Below are 23,431 nucleotides of genomic sequence, written 5' to 3'. Positions count from 1 at the left end.
CATGCGCAGTGTGAACCCGTCTGCCTCACACACACACAGCCTGTGGTCAATGTGCCAAAACAAAAGATCCACTTCCTATTCAAGTTTAAAGCAGCCTTACATTCAAAAGTCATTGTTTCACTCGACACAAACATTGATGTTACACTAAAGGACGATGTGGTCTTCGCTGCAGACCTCTGAATGGTGAAAGGAAAAAGGAAAAATCAACAAAATAACCAAAAACGTATGGTCTTCATGGGACACATTGATCTGCGAAGCCTCGGGTATTGTGAAATAAGTCACTCCAGTTAACATCGAAATACCTCATGTAAAACATGTTTAAGCAAAGGCCCTGCTGCAGTTACTAGAATATTTTCGTAAACAAGCCCAGACATTGAGGCCCCTGACAACATTAGCCTACTACTGAGCACCATAAAATGTTATGTCTTTGAATATTGTGTAGTTTACTTTTAAACATTGCTAATGGTCAATGTCAGGGTTTATATCCACAGTGACAATCTGTTAAATCACTGGTATTAAAATGTAAAATATTGTATTTATTTATTTAAAATAGGGACAGTGCACATTAATGAACATGTGAATATGCCAGATTATAACCATCATTTCCATCTGTGGTCCCTTGGCAGGTTGGTGGTAAACAGGTAAAGAAAGTTACATAAAACCACGATGGCAAGCAAAACCAATACAACAAGTAATGACAAAACAACAACATATTGTAGCCTACATTAGTTAACAGAGACACATATATACCAGTATGTAGCCTACTTAGGTAAAGTAGTAGGCTAGTAGCCTAGAGTTAGGCTAAGCCTAATCATTTTAGAATAAGGCAAAGTTGCCTGATTAGCCTAGAAACTAAAATAAATGTTGGTGAAATGAACTAATCTATACTGTTGTACAGTGAAAATATAACAGTCTCCTCAAATATAATGACCATTAGTATTCAGTACCTCTAAAATCCTGGTTTCAGCCCTGTTAGCCAACCAGGAACACATTGGCTACTATTTGAGCAGTTAGCAACAGGTCAACAAACCAAACCCAAAATGACTGTATAACATGTGCTTAAAACATTAACTGAAGGGATTATTAGTTTAGCACATGTCCTTTGCTCCTTCACTGCTACTAGAACGTTAGGTGCTGCTTGGTTCATGGTGACCTGTGTCACTCCATAAACAGGTCTGTGACACAAAGTCCTGTCTTGGTCCTGAATGGGTGTAAAAGAATCAAAACCTGATCAATTTAAGCAACAAAAAAAAATGTTCACAGAAGATGAAGCTTGCCTCTTTAAATCTCTTGGTCCTCGGTCTGCCATTGGATTAACCAGAGAGCAGTACTTGGGAATAATACAATGGTCCATTCTCATTCAGCATAATCCTTGTAGGTATTGCAAGCAGTTTCATATGACTCCGCAGCAAAAAGGCTACTACAAGCACCTCTCTGAAGAAGTGTTACGACAAGAGATTAAAAAAATACAAATGTCTACTGTAAGTAGCTCCTTTCATTTTCTTATATCTTAATTTGAGCTGTGTATTTTATGTATTTCTCTTTTAAATGTAGTGGTTTGATTAGATTCTGTTAACCGGCTCTATACTTCTTAGAGACAGGAAGAGTAGGCATCTTTCTGATGTAAACTCGACTGTAGGAGTAAAACACATGAAGTTATTCAAAATATATGCTAGATTGTTTTAATGTGTTTGTGTTTCTGGATTTAATGTGTGCTGTTAAATGATCTAGAAAAACAACACCGTAACAAAGTTAAGCTTATCTTGTTTTCTTTAATATTGATTGAAAAAATCTCCTTAGCAAGGCTTTCAAGTACACAACTATTTTTACTCTAAATATTATCATAACTCCCACTATTATTATTATGTCTTCTAATGAAGGTCTGTCTTTTTTTTTGTTGCTCATAGAAGTGTTTATGAGGAATGGAGCCAAGCATTTCTCCTCTGTTCTGCCTTTTCTTTTTGTACTGTACAAGTCAGTCTATACAGCAGCTGTGGATGTGTGTGTGTTGTTTGATAACATGTATGCAAAATTACCACTATATGGGTGTCTTATTGTTAACACAGCCGTCAACACTTATGCATCGTGGAATGAACCCCATGATATAAATTAAGTCTAAAATATACCTTGGGCTTCATTTTTTGATTGTAGTCCCCACCAACCTCTTGCGATTGGATGCTCCTGGTTGAACAGAAGAATGTAAGGAACACTCTTTTTGGTCATTTTGCTCTCAAAGAACCAACAAATTTAGCATTGTTTCAGAGCTTTTTTTTCTCACCCAGTTGCATGTCTCTTGATGCTTCACCAGTGACACACATGAATGATGAGCAGGGACATGTTCCTCCTAAATCTCAGTGTTTTCTCTGACAGATAAATGTCCGCGTTACAACCATGGACGCTGAGCTGGAGTTTGCCATCCTGCCCAGCACAACTGGCAAACAGCTGTTTGACCAGGTACCCTGTACATTATTATCATACTGGGGCTTGGACAGACACGTGTGTGATCCTGTTTTTTATTTTTTATTCTTTTAATGTTTAGATAGTGAAGACTATCGGGCTGAGGGAAACCTGGTTCTTTGGCCTCCAGTATCAGGATAGCAAAGGCTTCTCCACATGGCTCAAGCTAAATAAGCGGGTGAGAAGAAAGTTTGTGAATCAACTTCCATTCCTGTTTGGCATCACTTTGAATCCCCTGACAGATGTATTAAAAGGAAGATGTCATTATGGTTATGGCTTTGGTCATATTGTGTCACCCCGTTGAGACTAATTAGTACCTATGTCTTCCTTCCTGCGTCCCTCTCAATTGGACGCGCAACCCAGGTGACAGCTCAAGATGTAAAGAGGGACAACCCGTTGCTGATTAAGTTCAGGGCAAAGTTTTACCCCGAGGATGTCGCAGATGAGCTGATACAGGAGGCAACACAGCGCCTCTTTTTTCTACAGGTTGGTCTTACAACGGAAAATCTGGCGTCTTAAAGGGAATCTTGTTGTCAATTAACATTCCTGACACGGATGGTAATGATTGTCTTCCCTAATAACAATTTTGTATGTTTTTTTCATCTGCCATCTGGATGCATGGTCATAATTTGACTACCTGTTGTGTTCCAAAAAATATTAGAATCAACAAGAAGAATCGTTCAAACATGTTTGGTAGATATCAAAATATCTTCTGAGAGCATGGCACACTGTAGATGCAATAATTCAATTCAATTCAATTCAAAACTAATGAATAAGGAATCTCAATCAAAACAAGATGCTGATCCTGCTTTAATAGGGGGGTGGGTCTCACTATGACTCACACATATCCTGTTAACCCCTGATGGGTTTTTACAAAAGGGAGTATTTACAGAAAAAGTGGATCCAGGTGCGCAAACATAGGCTTTCCATCCTTCTTGATTCAAATGTACACCAACAACACATTGTAAATGAATGTGTTTAAGCAGATTCTTAAGATCTCTTCTTTTCTGTTTCGTAGGTTAAGGAGAGTATCTTAAACGATGACATTTACTGCCCCCCTGAGACTGCAGTGCTCTTGGCCTCGTATGCGGTTCAGGTCAAACATGGAGACTACAGGAAAGACTATCACGTTCCGGGGTACCTTGCAAGAGAAAAGCTGCTGCCACAAAGGTACTCAGTCCTATAGGAATACTAGTGTTAACCAAAGATTAACTTAATTCCACTTTCAGTCAGCTGAATTCTAACTGACGTCGCTCTTCTTCTCTGATAACACCAGGGTTTTGGAGCAGCACAAGCTGAATAAGAATCAGTGGGAGGAAAGAATCCAGGTGTGGCATCAGGAGCATAAGGGACTTCTAAGGTACTACAATCTTATAGCACAATGAGAGCCGTTACTTAATTCTGCTATATGAGGTGTACTGTAGTTCATTAAAATGGTCTATATCACAGAGAAGATGCCATGGTGGAGTATCTGAAGATAGCCCAGGATCTGGAAATGTATGGAGTCAACTACTTCAACATCAAGAACAAGAAAGGATCCGAGCTGTGGCTGGGAGTGGACGCGCTGGGGCTCAACATCTATGACAAAAAGGACAAGTAGGTCACCATTTCAAAATATACTACACACTCTTTGTGAAACAATGTACGCTTATTGCTGTTACTTTTAGGCTCTTTCGAAGCATGGTTCTTTGGTGAAGTTTATCAGCTACTGACTACTTTGGTCCAGACTCAAGGACCAAAAGGACTTTATGCAGACGTCCAGTCCTCAGTGGATCTCAATCTGTTGGCAATGACGTTTCATCTGACATATGAAATATGTGATTGGTGATTTTTATTATTGCATCATGCATAAACAATATGCCCGACCCAAAACGAGACACCATTATTAATACACAGAGACCGAAGACCAAAAGTAGAGAAAATACTGACAAAACAAAACATCCTGACGCTTCTTCCAGGTTAGAGACACACGTGGCAAACTTATAAACATTGAAATAAAACAACTTCTCCATCCTGTCATCATGTATTTTGGGACTGAAATAATTTTACAAATGAACTTATCAATTCTATTTTAAAATCACAGCTTCTTCTTTTAACTTGTTCAAAAAATCAGAATCTCTTCCTGCTTTCCCCGTGTATGGAATTTGAATCCCATCATTGTTGTGAAACATAAGTATTAAACACATCCCAAAAATCTAAATTCATCTCAATAAATAAGAACAACTATTTCTTGTGAACTAGTGATGTTTTCTTGCTTCTCATGTGCATGTTTTTACGTATTGGATGGAGGCCGGTTATGATGGCCGTGCTTTTACATTACTTTGATGTAGCCAGATGAAGCTCGAGCTAGCTATCAGACACCCTCAGATTAATTGTGTCCAATGTATTGATAAAGAAGGGGTGCAGTGGCAATTCTAAATTTTGTTGGGGCCCTAGGCAAAACATTCATTGGGGGCCCCTCCAACAAGCATTCATCACTATTTTGTCAGTTTCTTGACATTTAATTGTCTTCCTTTCTCTCTTTTTTTCACTCCCAGACGGATAATTATTCTTCTTCATTTCATTCGGTTACTTTCAATGACAAACGTTGGTTTTCAAAGCAAAAATGCATGAAACAGGAGGGAATGCTGTCAGATGGGCCCCCCTTAGGGAGGTTTCCTACTGTCATTGCAAAATGTGCACATTTTGGCCCACTGCTGTGGTTTAAAGTTTGTGAGCCCTAAGGGTAGCCTGGGGCCCCAAGCAGTTGCCTGCCTTGCCTATTGATAAACACCCCCTCTGTCAGGAGGTACATGTTCTGGCATTGTGTAAAACATCATGAACATCAGATGGAACATGTTGTGATTCATTACATACTTGAACACTTTATTATTTTTTTATTGCAACATTAACAACAGGAAACTATTATATCACACATGTCATATTCTTCTCAAATCAAGCAGGACTAGAGTGTGTAGGGCTGTCATTTCCAAAAGTATCCTTCTGTTATGAGCCTGTATTCCCTCATTCAGAACTAGTTGTGCTTTCACATATTACCAATAAACATCAACATCTAAAGCAAGAAGCAAAAGCACTTCCTCCCCTTGATGCTGTAATCAGGATAATATTTTCAGTACTTTGGACTCTGGCTAAAAACCCCAAACCTAAATCTAACTACATTCCACTCAGCCACCTTCCTAACAAGCTAAACTATGATCATTAACACGGTGAACATACGAGTATCTGCCCGCTAGCATTGTCACTGTTTGTAGGTTTTAATTAGCATATAAAACACCTCTATGCTTTGCTCTCTTTATGTGTTGTGTTTTAAATGTGTGTGTAGAAGTTACCATCCTATGACACTGTAACTCTCTTATTGACCTCAATGGTGAACCATGCCAATACTTTCAGGATGACCCCAAAGATTGGCTTCCCCTGGAGTGAGATCAGAAATATTTCCTTCAACGATAAGAAGTTCCTGATCAAACCGATTGACAGGAAAGCGCCGGTATGTAAAAAATTTTAAAAAAAAGATTTGTGGTCTTTCAAAGTGATTTATTGGAGTAGAACCATACCTTTACATTAAATCCTCTGTTTGTCTTTACTGCGGCCAGAAATGTTATGAGGGGGTTTAGTTGATTGAAAATGTGTTATTTATACTTCACACCCGTAAGCTAGACAAACTGGAAGCCTTTTGTGCGGCTTGATGGTATGTTGTAACTGTGAGCTTATCTAAGTTTAACTCAGTTCATGGTTGTTTGTGGATGGGATTAAATAGCTGCTCATTGGGTCCAATGTGTGTGTACTCACTTTAGCATTAGCAACTTTGATAACAGATAATAACAGATAACAGAAAATCAGCAGAGACACCTCCCACCCCCACCAAGGACTGTTTTCGCTGCTGGACTCTGGAAAGAGGTTCCTCAGCCTCCTAAGCAGAACTTCCAGGTTCTGTAACAGCTTCTTCCCACAGGCCTTAAGACTTTTCAACACAAAAAAGAATCCCTCCATTCCCCCTCGAACCCCGACACAGGACTACCTCACTGGACTGTAAAATACAATATAACACACATCACAATTTGAAATTTAGTTCTGATCTGCACTGTAAAGTACAAGTTTGAATGACAATGAAGAAAGTCTAAGTGTAAGTGTAAGTTGATGAAATAATTCTCACTGCTACATTTGAGATCCTCGATCCTCCATCTTCTCATGAGTATTCACTGTGAATTTGAAACAGACGGTGAAAGAGAATCCTGTAGTGTTGTTACTGGAGAAATTACCAACTTTGAAAAAAGCATAAATTACAGCGAGTAGTGTAATGAGAGCAGCTGCTACTTGATCTCATACACAAACATGAATGTAGCCTCACACTTCAATTTGGCTTCAGAATGCATGCACAGAATCAAGGAGAAGCGTCCAAGAGCTTAGAACAAATTCATGAAATTCTACCAAACAAAACTGTCTGTTCAGATCTTGTAAACCCAGACTTAACTGGGAGACAGTTATGAGTTGCTAATGACTTGTCCTGATTCAACCCATGGGCATTCACTGATTATCTCTTTTTTTTTGCCATAGGACTTTGTTTTTTACGTGCCTCGTCTCCGCATCAACAAACGCATCCTGTCCTTGTGTATGGGGAATCATGACCTGTACATGCGTAGACGTAAACCCGACACCATCGAGGTGCAGCAGATGAAGGCCCAAGCCAGAGAGGAGAAGAACAAGAGGCAGAAGGAGAGGTAAGAAATAAGGAAACTAATGAAGGCTTTTTATTTTTTTATTTGACAGTTTACAGTGTGTTCTTGCTGCTTTAAGAAAGAACTGTCAGGAGATAAAGATTTTCAGATGTGTATTTATGCACAATTCTCCTGTTAGGGCTCTGCTCGAGAGTGAGAAAAAAAAGCGAGAAAATGCTGAGAAGGAAACAGAGAAGATTGCTCGTGAGACCATGGAGCTGATGGAGCGATTGAGACAGATTGAAGAGCAGACAAAAAGAGCTCAAGATGGTCTGGCAACTTTCCGAATACAAATGTTTTTCGACTTGAGATTTGTGTTTTTTTTATTCAGTTTTAGAACATTTAAATACTTTGTATAATATTGGTGCTCTTACAATCTCTGCTAAGCTTACAGTATGCTATGTTGGCATGTCTGGTTGTGTGTGTGTGTGTGTGTGTGTAGGATGTTTTTTTACAAATGTGCATGTGTGTTTCAGAGCTGGAGGAGCAGACTCGCAGAGCTCTTGAGTTAGAGAAAGAGAGGAAAATAGCTCAGGAGGAGGCTGAGCGTCTGGACAAGGAACGCAGAGGTGCAATGGAAGCTAAAGCAGCCCTGCTACATCAATCTGAGTCCCAAATCAGGAGCCAGGAGAGCCTGGTACTTATGAATGACACATGTTTCATTTCAATTGAATAGAATTAATTAGAACGTAGATTTTGCTGATATACCTCAAAGGTGGAAAAACTGTGAAGTCACCTTCAGTCTGAGACCAGTTAAATAATGATAAAGGACTTATTGTATATATTAACATATATTGATCAAGACAACCTCCACGTTAGACACAAAGGCTGGGGAGGTATTGATGTCATTAAGGGATTCACAAATTCAGCTTGATAGCATATTTAAATCTTTACCATTTTTAGCAGTTTGATCAGGATGGTAATTAACCTGAGCCGTGATGCAGCATTTGAAAAAAAAGAAAAAACACCTGTGTATGCACAATCACACACACAAACTCTGGCTTACACACATGTGCACCCACAGACAGAGCACAATGGCCTCAGATCAGGAGCACTCTTAACTCTCTTCCCATTGTGCGCGTGTGTGTATAGGCCACTGAGCTGGCAGAGCTTACCTCTAAGATCTCCCTGCTGGAAGACGCCAGGAAGATAAAGGACGACGAGGCAAAGAGATGGCAGAAAAGGGTGAGAATTAATGAGAGAACCATGAGAGAGATACAGGATGAATCAAACATGAGCATAGAGCACCGTCTGACACCCCTAAGTGTTAGATCTGGGAAAATAGAAGCAAGGCATCAAACACAAATAAATATATAAGTAGACTTTAAAAATATGATTGTATGAATGTATCTGGATTTGAACTTGCAGCAAGGCACTCTTTGAACCAGTCTTTGAACCATTGTTGGCTAAAGCAATACAATATAGACATGCAACTTTCATGTATGTTTAAGTTTATTGTTGTGAATCTTTGCATACAATTAGGAATGTTTATCTCAACTTTCATTTTGCCATCATCATGTGTCTGAGTTTTGTTGTGTAGCCTATTTGTTTAAGTTCAATGGCAAAGACATATCAGATAAGTTTTGATTCCTAGTTATTTTGCCTGCCTATTTTGTGACTTTGGACTCCAATTCATTATGTCAGAGCACAAGGTTGCAGATTGACACATGACATTTAGGGGGGAAAGTAGGCTACTTGCATTATCACATCCCAAAGCATTGCTTCACAGAAAGTTGTGTTTTGACAGGCGATCGTGGTAGAAGCTGATTTGAGGCGAACCAAAGATGTGCTGAAGACTAAACTCATGGGTGTCCACATCCAGGATTCAGCGCACTCTCATATGCACGAGCACGATGAGACGGACGAGAGCAGCGCGGAGGCGAGCGCTGAGCTGACCTCTCCCGGCACGGTCCGAGATCGCAGCGAGGAGAAAAGGATAACAGAGGCTGCGAAGAACCAGAGACTGCAAAATAACCTGAAGGTAAGGTTAAGTGACAGTGATTGAATTTCACCATTCGTTTGTTCTCTTACTGGCTCTCAGATCAGAGGTCAGGTTCACTGAGAGATTAACAGTCCATGGCTTTTCCTGGAAATTTAAAGAGTGCAAATGAATCAGAAAATACCTTCAGTTTCCTCACTTAGAGCTTCCAAGTTCAGTAAATAATGTGCTCTAGAGACGTGGCACAACCCCAGCTGAACACTGAGACCAGTGCGTCATTACCTTAATCTGGAGTTACTGTAATGGTTCCTGGTCGAAGCGCTCCAACAAGACTGAATGAGCATCTCTCAGGTTTTAACTACTTTTTCAGCCGAGCCTCAGACCTCGTCAGGCTGTTTAAATATATCTTACTGGACTGTAGTGAAATGTTGAATAGACAATTATGGTGCACAGAGGGTTAATCACGTTTACTTTGGTGATCTTTGAACTTCATATATATAGCCTTGTATTTTGTGAAATATCTCAACAATTATCAAAAAAAGAAAATTGGGCTGCTAAAGAAAAAGCAGTCCAGAAGTCTATCATCTAAAGAGGGTCAATCGAACTGACTTCTGTCTGAAGCCATGTTGCAGACATTTGTGGGTTTGAGTTCAATCTCTTGAGAATTTTAAGGTGGATTGCTGTGTTTATCTAGAGGATAAATTAACTTCACTGGGTGTCTTATATTCCATCAAGCACCACCACCAGGTCGAAATGTAATTTGCCCAATAATTTGGTTTGTGACTGAAATGGAATGCCCATCATACTGATTTGTACTTTGTTTCTCGTTCTAACCTTTACATTTTAGAATCCAAACAGGCTAAATTAGGAGGTGAATGTGGAAATTATGTTAGCATCGCCCCTGTATGTAAGCTGACATTAGCATTTAGCTCAGTGTCTCAGTTGGTAGAGTCAGGGGTCGTCTCTCAACCGGAAGGTCGACGGTTCAATCCCCAGCTCCTGCAGCCACATGTCTGATGTGTCCTTGAGTAATATACTTAACCCTGTATTGCTCCCACTGATTCGTTGGTGGTATATGAATGGGATAAGTTACTTCTGATGGTCTCATAGCATCAGTGTGGGAATGTGTAGGTGTGCCTGAGCTAAGCCTCACAGGGCCTTGAACTGTTGTCTCGTTTCCAGAGAATCTCTAGCTCTCAATCACCTACTCTAGCTGTGCTTTATGGTAATTTTAGTAACATTTGAATGTAGACAAAAAAGGCTTAATAAGAGGTATGAGGTGTAAGTGCTTGAATGACGTGTATCTTAGTTGGGCACATTCAGTCTTGGTAGAAAAAGCACATTTTGTTGCTGCAGGGTTGTTAGGGACTGTGAAAGACTTTTGCTGCATTGTTTGCGATGTGTTCTTACAGTAGAGGTTTTGACTCTGTCATAAAGATGGCAGACTAATTGCCACGGAAAAAAAAACTGTGTTTCACCGAGAACTAAGTGCACTCCACTTAATTAAACATTTCTGCAGGTACATTATCATTCTGCCGATTTCATTCCGGTCACAAATTTCATGCAGACTGTCCAGGCTTATTACAAGTGAAATAAATGTTGTCTCTATCCAGCAACCAAAACAAGATATGATGCATAGAGGACTCAACAGTAAAATGGACTTAATAATGATGGACAATAGAGAGTCTTCAGATTGGGATTGAGGGGCGCACAGGGGGGCATCGCTTCTGAATAGTCTCCCAAAGAGTCTCAGGACAGAGGATTTCATTTGCTGTGTGTGTTTGTGTTCTCTTTCAGTTCCTGAGCAGTGAGCTGGCTGGAGCTATAGACGAGACCAAAAGGACCCTCAATGACCTGATCCACGCCGAGAATGTGAAGGCGGGCCGTGACAAGTACAAGACCCTGCGTCTGATTCGTCAGGGCAACACCAAACAACGCATTGATGAATTTGAGTCCATGTGAGAGAATCTTCTGGAGGCACAGACAGCAGGAGATGGATAGATCATTGAAAGATTGCAGAAGTGTAGGTGAAGATTACTACATAGGTAGAATATTAACTCGGTGTTAACAGGTTTAATATGAAAGCAGATGATTCTGTAACTGGGCTTTGATGCCTTAAATTCCAAGATTTTAATTTTAGTGCCATTTAATCTGGAAACATGTCAAAGCAGAAATGACAACTGCCCTTAAAATAAAACGTTATCTATTTAATTTGAAAAAAAAAAATGCATTTATTGTTTGCTTCAATGTTGTGGAGAAATATCACAGATGCTATCATTTATGAAAGCTCCTCAGACACATCTGCAGTCTCAAAAAATACAAACTGATGAAACCATTTATATTATTGATTGATGACTATTTTCAGTGTTCCAGGTAAATGGTCCATCATCTGTTCACTTAAATTAACACACAGAACTTGCTGCAGGGTGTTGTGTGTGTGTGTGTGTGTGTGTGTGTGTGTGTGTGTGTGTGTGTGTGTGTGTGTGTGTGTGTGTGTGTGTGTGTGCGTCAGTGCACATGCAAATTAGAATAACTTCATCAGGAAACGTTTTGCAAGGACCTGTAATAAACACACATGAAAGGAAAATAAAAAAAATAGCAACTCCCTCCACTGTACCTTAACCATATCTCTGCCTTTACTTTTGCCAAAAGCAGGGTTTCCATGTAAGCACACAGCAACCAAGGCTGCCCGGAAATTAACATTTTTCTGTTATTCATTCTATGAAATTGATTTGTTTTAATTGTGTTTCTCTAGCTGCCCAAATATTCACAATTATTTTGTTGTGCTGTCTTAAAATACACAGAAGAAAATAAAGTTTGACTTATAGAGCCTTCATTTGCTATCCCTATTAAAGAAAGAGATTGCATATTATTTGTAATAATTTGTCTTCTACTGTTCTAACTGTTTCTAACAGACCCTATGTGGAAATTGATATTGGACTAACTAGTGGTATAAATGTACCTAGGGCCTATCTAGAAAGCAAAACAGAATATGAAATTCATGATATTGAATTTGTCAAACTAAACTGAAATAAAATATTCTAAAAGCACCTGGCTGCTATCATTGAGTGTTGCTGGGAAGCAGTGGCTTTTAGTGCCATGGACTGTAAATATTAAGGTTTTTAATTGAATATTTTCAGTGTCTGTTTTACATAATTGCTATAACCTACGTATTATCAAATCGCTGTTAAGTGCTGATTATTCTCGCGAGACTGGCGGCTGGATGTGCACTGAAGTAACGGCACAGACGCAGCGCTGCTTCCAGTGGGTTGGTTTTCATTTGAGATCATTGAGAAGTTAATATTTAGGGTTTACGTTGAGAATGAAAACCGTCCAACACGTCCAGAGTTCAAAGTCCTTCTTTTGGGTTACTAACCAAACTTTTCAAGTGAAGGCAGACAGCCTGTTGCTCCGGTGTTTTTTTAAAAAAAAGAGCTGTTACTTTATCAAAAGTTCACAGCCCTTCACCCATATAACACATCGACGGGACGTCCCTTCCGTGTAACTGCCTACGTAGGAGAGGGCTCTGAGTTTCCTCTCCGCGGACTCGGCGACATATGACCGGAGTTTTGCAGGGTAGGCGTTTTCTTGCTTAGAAAGTCTTGTTGTCTGAGTGCAGCCAGCGTACCGACACGACGCGCCTGTCTGCTTTAGAGGAAACTATTTCATTATGAACGATCTGTTTGATACTGCGGACCCCTGTGCGTGCCCGAGTAGTGCTGAGCTCAGTAAGGCTGTGTCAGTGTCATTGGGTTTGGATACCGTCTCTCCACCTCTCAACAACACGAATCAGTGCTCCAGCAGCGCCTTCGCAGACTTCGAGCCCGCAGAGAAAAATAGTTCCCGAGGAGTCCAGGAGTTAGGGGCGGCTCCGAGCATGAACCTAGAAGGCAGCAGGCTGCTGCTGCTGGATGAGACAAACCTGAGAGAGGACGAGGATTGCATCCAGCAGGTGAGCTGCATGGAGCTGCTCGGGTCAGGTGAAATGGACAGCGCGCACACCATGACGCATGGCTCGATGATCTCCAGATATGTTTGCAAGGAATCAAACTTGTTTATAAACCAGCTGAATGAGATGCCCGCGCCATCTCAGGTGGAGGAGGCTCTCTTACCTTTGAAATCCTACTCTTCATACGCCACCAATCCAGACCACTACAGAGAGACAATGTGGTGCGAGTATAGCGGACGACCCGAGCCAGAGAGAGGCGAATCTGATGGACATAATTCGCTGTGCAAATACTGTAATGGTGAACAGGTCTCTTTTGGATCCCGGCATGAATGCCACTGCGTCTGGTACAACAAGGCTGAGCAGCAGAGTGGTAAAGGTGGCACCCGAGCAGCAGCGGCACACGGGTTCGGTCAAGTGGAAAGTTACCAAAGGGCGATCCCTCAAGGGCATGCCAACTTTTCCAGCATTAAAACAGAGCCGTCAGTCTGGATCAATTGCACAGATCGCACGTTCAGGTAATTAAGCTCTTTGCAAAGATATGTTCTCACTTGCTTTCATTGGCATCAGGTCTGGAGGGAAGTCCTGAACTACCACACAGAAATAAAAAGAGGACTGCACAGTGTCCACGCTTCAGTGGTTCAATGTGCCAAGCTGTACAATTGTTTGTGCATTGTTTGATTAGGTCATTTTTGTTACTGGAAACAGTGTCATGAATTTGATGCTTTATTATATCCATCCTAATGCTTTATAGAAGCGCTGCACTTCATCTCTTCATCCAGATATCTTTGTAGAGGGCTGCAAAGCATCACTGGATTTGCTCAAAGACGTCATACATAAATCAAACGTAGTTAACGTTATTATTGTTTAGATGTTCATTTCAGTGACTTTATGTTGTCTAACTGTGATATCATTCTTCAGCTCCTGCAGCACCCACCACGTGCTCTCCTTGGCCTTGGCCATGTTGTGTTTCTACGTGCAGCTTTACCAAATCAAAGTTCACCTTATCCCTAACTTTTCAGCAATGTCCTTTTTGTGCTGTGACTAACTCCACAAATATCAGTGTCGCTATAAAAACCAGAGATACAGCACCTGTTGCTCTGCGCTCGGACTGAAAAGAAAACAGTCTGTTTCCACTTTGTGATGCTTAAGGAGAGATCCTGAAATACTAAGTCCAGAGATCTGTATCACAGATTTCTGTTAAACCTTGACTTGAAATTATATTAATCAAAGTATTGATAAATCTCTTTTTATAGTTTGAATGGATTAAAGGACTTAGTTCACTGAATAATGTGCAAACACAGACTCAAAAGAAAGTCCTGTCGACCTTCGTCGGATTTTTACATATCTGTTTGACCGTCTTAATTTAATTTTAGCTGTCAGGTTTTAAAAATGTACAAGCTGTGCCCTCATGTGAATCCTTAAAACAGCTTCTCTTTGTGTGTGTGTGTGTGTGTGTGTGTGTGTGTGCAGGCATGAGGATTTGTTTCCAGGTGTGTACCTGTCCGACAGAAGAGTGTGTCAGGTGTGCGGGGATGATGCCTCAGGTTGTCACTATGGAGCAGTCACCTGTGGCAGCTGCAAAGTGTTCTTCAAGAGGGCTGCTGCAGGTGGGTACACACGCACACTCACACTCACACACTCACACACACTCACACAGTTTCCCATCCGCTTATTTAATTTCTTACACCCACACTCTGGCTCATGCAAACAGAGCACACTGACCTGGCTCCATGAGGGCGAGTTATTTGTTATCAGCAAACGCCCACATGTCGTTGCTACGAGTGGAAGCTTAGGCATTGTTGAAGTCGCTCCCTCATCCCTCAGGACTTTATTGTATACCACCAGGTAAGCAGAACCACCTGTGTGCCAGCCGGAACGACTGCACCATTGACAAACTGCGTCGGAAGAACTGCGCCTCGTGCCGCTTGAAGAGATGCTTCATGTCGGGGATGAGCCTCAAAGGTGAGGAACTGAAGATGAGAGGTGAAGGAAAGAATGTGTGGAGTGTTTTTTGGAAACTGGGGTCAGGTAGTCTGCACATTCGTTGGATCAGAACCAACAATTTAGATGTTCCAGCTTAAATACAGTGTGACAAATGCATTTTAGTAAAGGCCAAAAGAGCACTTGTGAGGAGCCCCATTTACACATTTTCACCTTAGCTTTTCCCTACTTTGTTCCAGCTGTCACTTGTATAATGATCAGACATAACAACTTGAAATGGAGCCTTCTTATCTTCCTGTTACCCTATTGCCTGTCTCGTACTTGTCTGTATTGTCTGCGGCGGATTCTAGGTCGCAGGCTAAAGGGAGCCGGACAGAGCAGAAATGGAGAGGAGGAACAGGCTCAGACTTCTTGGGGGCCTGGAGAACGAGAACGGGGCGGAAGACAAGACGTCATGTTGGAGCCTGGGAGTGTAGCTGCCAGGGCTCAATGTGAGGATTACTGTCACTTACGCTCAAGTACAAAGTTTGCCAAAGAAAATTGTGATATCATTTTCATTTTATGCTTTCTCTTGCCATTCTTGTCTGTTTATCCTGCACAGCATCCCAGGCTTTCACTCTAGGCATCCCTCCTACTTTGCGCTCCTGCCTCTCCCTGCTCAGTGTCTTGCAGGCCATAGAGCCGGCTGTGGTGAATGCAGGACATGACCATGCCCTGCCAGACAGCGCTGCGTCCTTGCTCACCAGCCTCAACGAGCTGGGGGAAAGACAGCTGGTTACCGTGGTGCGCTGGGCCAAGGAAATACCAGGTAAACTAGTCAGGGCCAAGGTCATAAACACTGCAAACTAATCCAACCTACATGCCAGGGATTCTGCCAAGGCTTTGTCCATCTAATTTATATGACTGCTGTTTCAGGTTTTCAGGTGCAATGTTTCAACTACCGCTTGCACCTCCTGTCCAGACAAATACTGTAGAAAGGAACTTATGTTGAGCAAGGCAGTGAATGACACCGTAAAAGGCAAATCACCAAATCCAAAGCTCACAGTGATTCAGATGAGCTATAAAACTAGTAAGAACAGTTGATATTACCTGCTAGCATTGGGCACAAGTTCATGCCCACAAGATAAAAAGCACTTGCAAGAATTGTATGCCAGCAACACTTCCCATTAGAGCAGCAAATACGATGCCAGTGAAACCAGTCTGTTCCAATATTAGTCACTAGAGGGGGGTATGTTCACATTAAAGCCAGTGTACAGGCTGATAATGGCCAGCAGTGTTTCCATGCTGTGATAGTCATGTTGTTATCAGTAATAACTCACATTTATTTACTCAACATTTGATGTTGTCATGTCTCTAGGATTCCGCGACCTTCACATGGATGACCAGATGTCCCTGATTCAGTTGTCATGGATGGGGGTGATGGTGTTCGCTCTCGGCTGGAGGTCCTACACACTGACCAACAGCTCCATGCTGTACTTCGCTCCAGACCTGGTCTTCAATGAGTAAGTGTCTAAAAATAATCCCATTTCTCTTTACTGATTAATCTTCTGATTATTTTAAACACTGATTGATATCAATCTTTCATCTATAAAAGAAGCGGGAATAGTGGGGCGCTGTTGGCGCAGTTGTAAGAGCGTGCGCTCCATGCATGGAGGCTGTTGTCCTCCAATCAGGCGGCCCGGGTTCAAATCTGACCTTTGGCTCCTTTCCTGCATGTCATTCCCCACTCTCTCTCTCTCCCTGATTTCAGACTCTATCCACTGTCCTATCTCTACAATACAGGCACTGAATGCCCAAAAATAAATCTTTATTTTTATTTTTTTTAAAGCGTGAATAGCTCATTACTATTACTAAGAACTAATAGGTCTTCAAAGTCTTCAAATTGCATACTTTTTCGAACGTCCTGTCCTCATTAACTGTCAAAATGACAAAGGAAAGCAACACGTCGCTCATTTGATAAGATTGAGACAGCCAATGTTTGACACTTCTGTTTAAAAGATGCCTAAAATGATTAATTTATTATGGTGAATGGTAAATGGACTTGATCTTATAAATCTCTTTTCTAGTCTTCTGACTACTCAAAGTGCTTTTACACAACTTGGGGATAAGTGTCTTGTCCAAGGTCACATCGGACATGTGGCTGCAGGAGCTGGGGATTAAACACTCGACTTTCCGCTTGAGAGATGACTAACTCTATCAGCTGAGTCACATCCGTTATCAAAGTAGCTGTCGCAGCAGCTCTTCTTCGTAAAGGCATACTTCTGTAGAGTTCTAACATAAGAGTATGGGTCACATAAAGTTTAAAGAAGTTTGTGGTGTCTGGCACAGTCTCTTCATCAGACTAAGGAAAGTGTTTTTTTGGGGGGGCCTTAACATCTGTAGTAATCATTTTGACATATGGTTTTGTTGAACTATCGTGAGATTTTACCTGTCAGCGTGATTAGAAAGAAAGGACACGGGGGAACATGAGCTACAGAGAAGATTTCAGAATCACACAGTGACTGTCGTCTGCTTTTTGAGGCGAGACAGCAGACAAGTCTGTTCTGTGCTTAATGTTTCCTTTGCATCTTCTATAAGCATGGCCGCAGAGGGATCAACTCAGATGATTTATTCTGATTCATCTTCAGGAAACCTTTATCAAATCTGCATCAGCATTGGGTTCTTCAGTTTTGTTTTCTCTTGCTCTTACAAGTTTGGATTGGCAGCACAACCTTGTCCAGCCTCTGTCAAACTTTTAGTGACAGTTCAGCTCTGGTCTTTTTGCCTTCACTTTGTACTTTGAAGAACTTAAACGCAGACTTTGAAAAGTAAATCACGGTACACGATGAACATAAATAGCAATTCCACAGCCTCTTATCAGTAAATTGTTTTCGGTGTTGAAGGCGGGGTGTTACTCGGAATGCCAAAGCCAGCCACAGGCTCTCAGAGAGGCTCTCACTCTGCGTTTTGTGCAACATTAGCAAAACTCTCATTCGTTCTGCATTAGACCTCTGTCACTCTACTGGGCTGGCTCTGACCTGCATGGTAATAGAGACACCTGCCCTTGTTACTGACCCTCATTTTTCTTTGCCTCTCTGTCAATCTCTTTTTTCCATTATCCATCTTACTCATATTTTCTCACCTCAACTGCTTTTTCCTCGTTCCTTCACTCTCGTTTCTGCATCCATTAATTGTCTTCCGTCTTCCTGTGAATCTCTTGTCCTGACCTCCTCTTGGCTTCCAGCCTCTCCCTCCTTCCCACCTTGTGCTCCTTCTTTTCTTCCTAACGCTGTCTCTCTTTCCCTCACAGCCAGCGGATGCAGGTGTCCAGTATGTATGAACACTGTGTGCGGATGAAGCTGCTCTCCCAGAGGTTCTGCATGCTGAAGGTCACCCAGGAAGAGTTCCTCTGCATGAAGGCCCTGGTCCTCTTCAGCATCAGTGAGTCAGCTGGGATCATGTCTGAAATAATAGGCTGAATGTCAAACTCAGAAAGTAAAATATGACTACAATAGAGGGCGGCCGTGCCTCCGAGAATTGAACAGGATGGATAAAGTGTGTGAAAATTATTGTTGTGTTCTGGCTTTGTGGTCACAGTGCCAATGGAGGGCCTGAAGAGCCAGCGTTGTTTTGATGAACTGCGGACCTCCTACATCAAGGAGCTGGACCGCTTGGCCAGTCACCGAGGAGAGACCACCCGTACACAGAGACTGTTTCAGCTCACACAGCTGCTGGATTACCTCCAGTCGGTAATAGACACCGTTCTGCCTCCCGTATAAAAACATGCAATTTATTACTGAAATGTGTAAGTGTCACAGAAGCTACTGGAGCGGCAAATAATAGAGATCACAGTTTGCTTTCCCAAGAAACCAAACATTATGTTTGCCTTGCAAGAGTCTCAACCTACTCAGAAAGTAGGCGTAATCAAGATTTGCTTAATTAACTCCTTCAATTAAGGCTTTAAGTTTTGACATTTAGAATCCAAGCATCAGTCTCCTTCAGTAAGGTCACAGACAGACTTTGTTCATAAATGATAACCAGGATTTAACCCCCCCCCCCCCCCCCGCACATCGGCTAAGGTTAAGCACACACTAAAGGGTCGTTTGTATCCAGTTTGATCTCTTCTGTACGTGAGAGAGAAAATAAATGTAAGAGTCACCCTCTAGTGGTCTCCTGCATCATGACAGATGATTGTAAAGCCTCATAGGGAGTTGACACATATTGTCAGTGATGCAAAGAAAGCCCCCAATATCCAGTGTCAGTCGGCATCATTATCTGCAGACTGCATGTCCAGTCTAACTTACTGTATGGACAAGAAACACAGCAGAAGGAGTGTTTCAGTAAATACTACTGAGCAACATCAGACATGCATTTAAAAGTGTCTCATGTTTTTTTTCCTTGCAGCTTCCACACACATGAATGTAACAATCCCTCCTTCATTTTGTTTGACTTTTCTCTGTAGAGATCTAGAACCCATTCACCCCCCCTAAGAATAATCATGGGAAAATAAAAGCTAGCAGAGAAAAAAACTTTGATCCAGCATGTAAATAAGTTTCACTTGTGTTTATTTTATTGGCTAACATCAGTTAGTTATGGATGGTTGACCATCTCTGCAGCCAGTTAACCCCATCGTTTCCAAACCACTGGTGCTGTGTAGTCAAGCCTTGCAGCACAAAGGCCGTTACTGTTTTGTAGCCATGGTAACACATTGAGTTGAACGTAAAAAGTTTTACATAAAACAGGGTTGGTGTTACCCAGTGATCTTAAATAGGCGTTTATCGGACAGCAGGAACTTCTTCATAGCTCGAAGAACTGTTAGAAACCCTCCTTCTTTTTTATTGATCCTGCACCACAGGAACGATGAATTATTTGAGTTTCAAGAACCCCGTTAAGAGGAACCTGTTTAGCTCCTGCTTCAGAGTAGGAACCATGGCGGTGCGAATGCAGGCAGAAAAAAAGTTCCCATAATATGTAGTTCTCAGAGAACTCCCTAGTGGAAAGTTCTTCTTCAAAATGTCCCCAAAACGGTTAGGTCCAAAAACCCCTCGCATGAAAGATTGTGTTCTTAGTTGTGATGAGGTGTTTAACTCTAATACCATTAAACTTTATGTGTAGAAAACTATTAAAGAAATACTTAAGTTTAAGTTAATATTTAAGATGTGGTCAGATAGGTTTCAGTGTTTCATTATTGTCTTTAAATAATTTAAACAACTGTCTTTGAAAACTTAAACTTTGTTTTCAAGCAGAACGTTTTAAGTGTTGGCCCAAAATTGTTTATTCCGTATAGAAATGACATATGAAACATATCAAAGGTCAAAGGTATTGAAGTTGGTATTGTTTGCTGATGACACAAAAACATTTTGTTCTGGGGAAAACTTACAAGAATTATTGGAGGTGATAACTTATGAATCGACTAAATTAAAAATCTGCTTTGCTAGAAACAAATGATCATTAAACTTGATCAAAACAAAAATAATGATATTTGGAAACTGTAGAATAAAAACACAACTACATGTACAGATTGATGACAAATGAAAGGCTTACAATCAGAGTATAAATCATCTATGGTCTCAATCCTATTTAATCAGCCTCTTGCTTTTAGTTGAGATTAATTAAATCGTCAAAACCTGAAATAAAGTTCCTTTTGAGAGCATCCTTTTAATCTGAACAGCGTACACACATGCCTGTCTGTACTGTGTGAACCTTTTAGTCAGGAGTTTTTTCATCAAGGTTTTCAAAGGCATCAGATACTGTTATCTGTAAGACTTAACTGACTCCACTTGTTTTTGTAAAGATAAGGACAATAGGTAAACATTTATCTGTGTTATATGACTGAAGATTCTCTGCATTAATGTGACCACTAGAGGGAGTAGTTCAGCTGCATTTGCTCCTTAAAACAAGTAGAACTTGAATTGGTATTGATTAAAAATCAATTAGATGTCCAAGAAAAAAAGAATCCTGACTGTGTTTGGGACATTAGCACTGCAGCAGATTCCCCCTCCAGTCTTGCATCATGGATCTAACCCTAAAGGCCCAGCTTTGTCTGAGTCCCCCTCACACCTCGGATCTTCTAATACTTTATGAGTTAGAGGGCAGCATGGGATTGCTTTGCAAGGCCCGTAAGGCAGAAAACCCCGACTTGATCAAGACATTGCCGTTCAGACCCCTTCAGCTTTATCCTGTCTGGGGAGCTTAGAGCGCCACAATGAATGTCATCATTTTAAATCACCCCTTAAAGCTTGTGTCAAGAGACAGGCCTCACTGTCATTTGTTATTTTTTGCTTTCATCTGCAGGCTTTGTTCTCGTTTCTTTCAATGCGATACACATTTACGTGTGTATCGTCTTTGTTTACCTGTGACCTCTGTATGACCTCTGCCTCTCTCTCTCTCTCTCTCTCTCTCTCTTTTTATCCTCAGATTGTGAGGAAGTTACACCAGTTCACCTATGATCTGTTCATCCAAGCCCAGTCCCTGCAGACACGCGTCAACTTCCCCGAGATGATCTCAGAGATTGTGAGCGTTCACGTGCCCAAGATCCTCTCGGGCATGGTCAGGCCCATCCTTTTCCACAATACGGCCTAGAGAGGAGTTTGGGTGATTGTCCTTTTATTGTCACTTGAGCTCTGTTGCCCAATCCTTTGGCCATTTCCTGTTAAGCTAAAATGGCTGGAAAGGCTTTATGCTTTTTACGAGCTGAATTTATTCAACTCGTTCTGACCTACAGGGTAATGTCGGGCTCTTGGAGGGGAAATTCTACACAGGGCATACAGCTCATTCTTCCAGTCCGTTGTATTCTTATTGCATCTTATCTGTTCTTCGTAATACCTGTAATCTGTATCACACACATCAATGCTTCTGATTAAAAACACTTAAGCGCATGCATTCCTCCACATGAGCCATTGACTGTCAACCAGTTGACATGTAGACCTCTTCATTTCACAGGGAGAACTTAGTGAGGGAAACAGGTTTTTCAGAGATCACACGATCACATCATAGCTCATCTGCATGTGTTGATTGACAGTTAATATACCGTTATGGAATGCATGCTAAGACATTGTCTCGCCTGCAGGCGACTTAAACTGATTTTTGAACGCTGTTATCGTCCAATTAAAAATAACACTTGGCTTATAGTTTGAACCGTCAACAAAAAAAAAATACACTTTTAAAAATGCGAGTGGCTTCAGATGCAAAATGAGATTGTATATTTATTAATAGTGTGATGACAAGAGGGCACAGACACTGTAGAAAATATTTGGACAAAAGAAGAGAAAAAAACAACATGGGGATGATTTTTTTTTTTTACTTTGCTTGTTTCTGAGTGTTAAATCTTCTTCAAGAGTAATTTTCCTGAGCTGACATTTCATACCGTGTAACTTTTCTACTGTTTCTTAAAGTCTTCTTTGAAAGTGTGCTGTTGTGTATCATCACGTGTTATATTGTGGCTTTCTGACAACTTTGCTTGATGCTGAAGGCCCGGCCAACTTTTTGCCAATTTGTGTCAATGTTGTCAGCATTAACGTGTAATTAAAGTGACGCATGAGTGTGTATCTGTGTGAGGGTAATGTGGGCCGAGTGAAAGGGCAATCACAGTGCTGCGTCACAGCACACATATAAATAGTTTGGTATCGCGTTTAAGTGCATGCTAATGAAAACACAGTCATGTTCTTGTTCTTTTTCCATTCATTTCAGTCTGCAATGCAGTCAAGTGGACAGACATGCTTTAGAAAACAGCAGACGGACAAGGCTTTTCTGCCGCTGCATTACCCACCCTGAGGATAATCTCAGTCTCCACCCAGCCAGGTAATAGATCTCAGCAGGAAAGCAGAACATATCACACAGTCAAAGCAGGAGGCCTGGCTGATTTATTTCCTCTTATTTCCAACATGTCTGCTCATCTGACATTACACATCGCTACCTGTGCTTTACTACCACCTAGTGGCGGCTTTCGGGTCTGCATCAGTAATCTGAAACTCAGCAACAGTGTTGTGGTGTTGGTAGGACAGCATCTGCTGGATCCATTGACATTTGCTCCGTAATGTAATTGGACATGGATTTAGTCAGTGTTTGAAAAAAAGGTTGCCGTTTAATTGTCACAGTCACGAGATGAACGAAGTCAAAGCATTTAAAGGGAAACGAAAACAAAGAGCATTATATTTAAAAAAAAGAAAAAAGTTTGATTTAGGGTTATATAATATAATAATAATAAAGTTTATTTCTAAAGCACTTATCAACACCAACATCACAAAGTGCTTTAAGGAATATAAAAAAACAGTCAAATACACAATAATAAAATCTTATTTTTATCTTATCTTAAAACGACAACGCAGCAATTATCCAATGAACAGAGAAAAGACAAACAACCGAGACAAAGATTGGCTAAAGTTAACAGTAAAACAAATTAAACATCATGGATGAAACAAGGATTATAAGAAGGCCTTGTGATAAAAATGT

At 41.1% G+C, this 23,431-nt stretch overlaps 2 protein-coding genes across 3 annotated transcripts; both read left to right on the top strand.

Annotated features, from left to right (window-relative positions):
• The first annotated feature begins 30 nt into the window (after nucleotides 1-30).
• LOC109981063 (moesin-like) lies at nucleotides 31-12,161 on the top strand. Of its 2 annotated transcripts, XM_020629698.3 has the most exons (16): nucleotides 31-263; nucleotides 1,379-1,481; nucleotides 2,152-2,199; nucleotides 2,371-2,454; nucleotides 2,540-2,635; nucleotides 2,821-2,943; nucleotides 3,476-3,627; nucleotides 3,734-3,817; nucleotides 3,907-4,053; nucleotides 5,848-5,944; nucleotides 7,012-7,175; nucleotides 7,312-7,442; nucleotides 7,649-7,809; nucleotides 8,265-8,357; nucleotides 8,920-9,153; nucleotides 10,909-12,161. In XM_020629698.3, the coding sequence occupies exons 1-16, from the start codon at nucleotides 181-183 to the stop codon at nucleotides 11,071-11,073; spliced, it is 1,965 nt and encodes a 654-aa protein (XP_020485354.1). In that variant the 5' UTR covers nucleotides 31-180; the 3' UTR covers nucleotides 11,074-12,161. The 2 variants fall into 2 exon arrangements, with proteins under 2 accessions (XP_020485354.1, XP_065814872.1); XM_065958800.1 differs by lacking the exon at nucleotides 2,152-2,199 and having other exon boundaries at nucleotides 36-263.
• A 202-nt stretch (nucleotides 12,162-12,363) lies between these two features.
• LOC109981070 (progesterone receptor) lies at nucleotides 12,364-22,525 on the top strand. The gene is made up of 9 exons (XM_020629711.3): nucleotides 12,364-13,575; nucleotides 14,531-14,667; nucleotides 14,906-15,022; nucleotides 15,352-15,492; nucleotides 15,603-15,809; nucleotides 16,359-16,503; nucleotides 18,291-18,421; nucleotides 18,578-18,729; nucleotides 21,398-22,525. Exons 1-9 carry the CDS (start codon nucleotides 12,782-12,784, stop codon nucleotides 21,560-21,562), a joined length of 1,989 nt encoding a protein of 662 aa, XP_020485367.1. The 5' UTR covers nucleotides 12,364-12,781; the 3' UTR covers nucleotides 21,563-22,525.
• Nucleotides 22,526-23,431: the final 906 nt, after the last annotated feature.

The sequence above is a fragment of the Labrus bergylta genome, chromosome 9, assembly GCF_963930695.1.
Source record: "Labrus bergylta chromosome 9, fLabBer1.1, whole genome shotgun sequence".
Taxonomy (NCBI): domain Eukaryota; kingdom Metazoa; phylum Chordata; class Actinopteri; order Labriformes; family Labridae; genus Labrus; species Labrus bergylta.
The sequence above is the reverse complement of the archived record's forward strand: the minus strand, read 5'-3'. Positions and strand labels throughout refer to the sequence as shown.

Excerpts from the sequence above, each read along its gene's own strand:
- LOC109981070 (XM_020629711.3), top strand. The coding sequence starts at position 12,782 with ATGAACGATCTGTTTGATACTGCGGACCCCTGTGCGTGCCCGAGTAGT. Across the intron at positions 15,493-15,602 it reads TGTAGCTGCCAGGGCTCAAT|CATCCCAGGCTTTCACTCTA; the intron begins GTGAGGATTACT and ends TATCCTGCACAG. Across the intron at positions 16,504-18,290 it reads CCAGACCTGGTCTTCAATGA|CCAGCGGATGCAGGTGTCCA; the intron begins GTAAGTGTCTAA and ends TTTCCCTCACAG.
- LOC109981063 (XM_020629698.3), top strand. The coding sequence starts at position 181 with ATGGTGAAAGGAAAAAGGAAAAATCAACAAAATAACCAAAAACGTATG. Across the intron at positions 3,818-3,906 it reads GAGCATAAGGGACTTCTAAG|AGAAGATGCCATGGTGGAGT; the intron begins GTACTACAATCT and ends TCTATATCACAG. Across the intron at positions 8,358-8,919 it reads CAAAGAGATGGCAGAAAAGG|GCGATCGTGGTAGAAGCTGA; the intron begins GTGAGAATTAAT and ends GTGTTTTGACAG.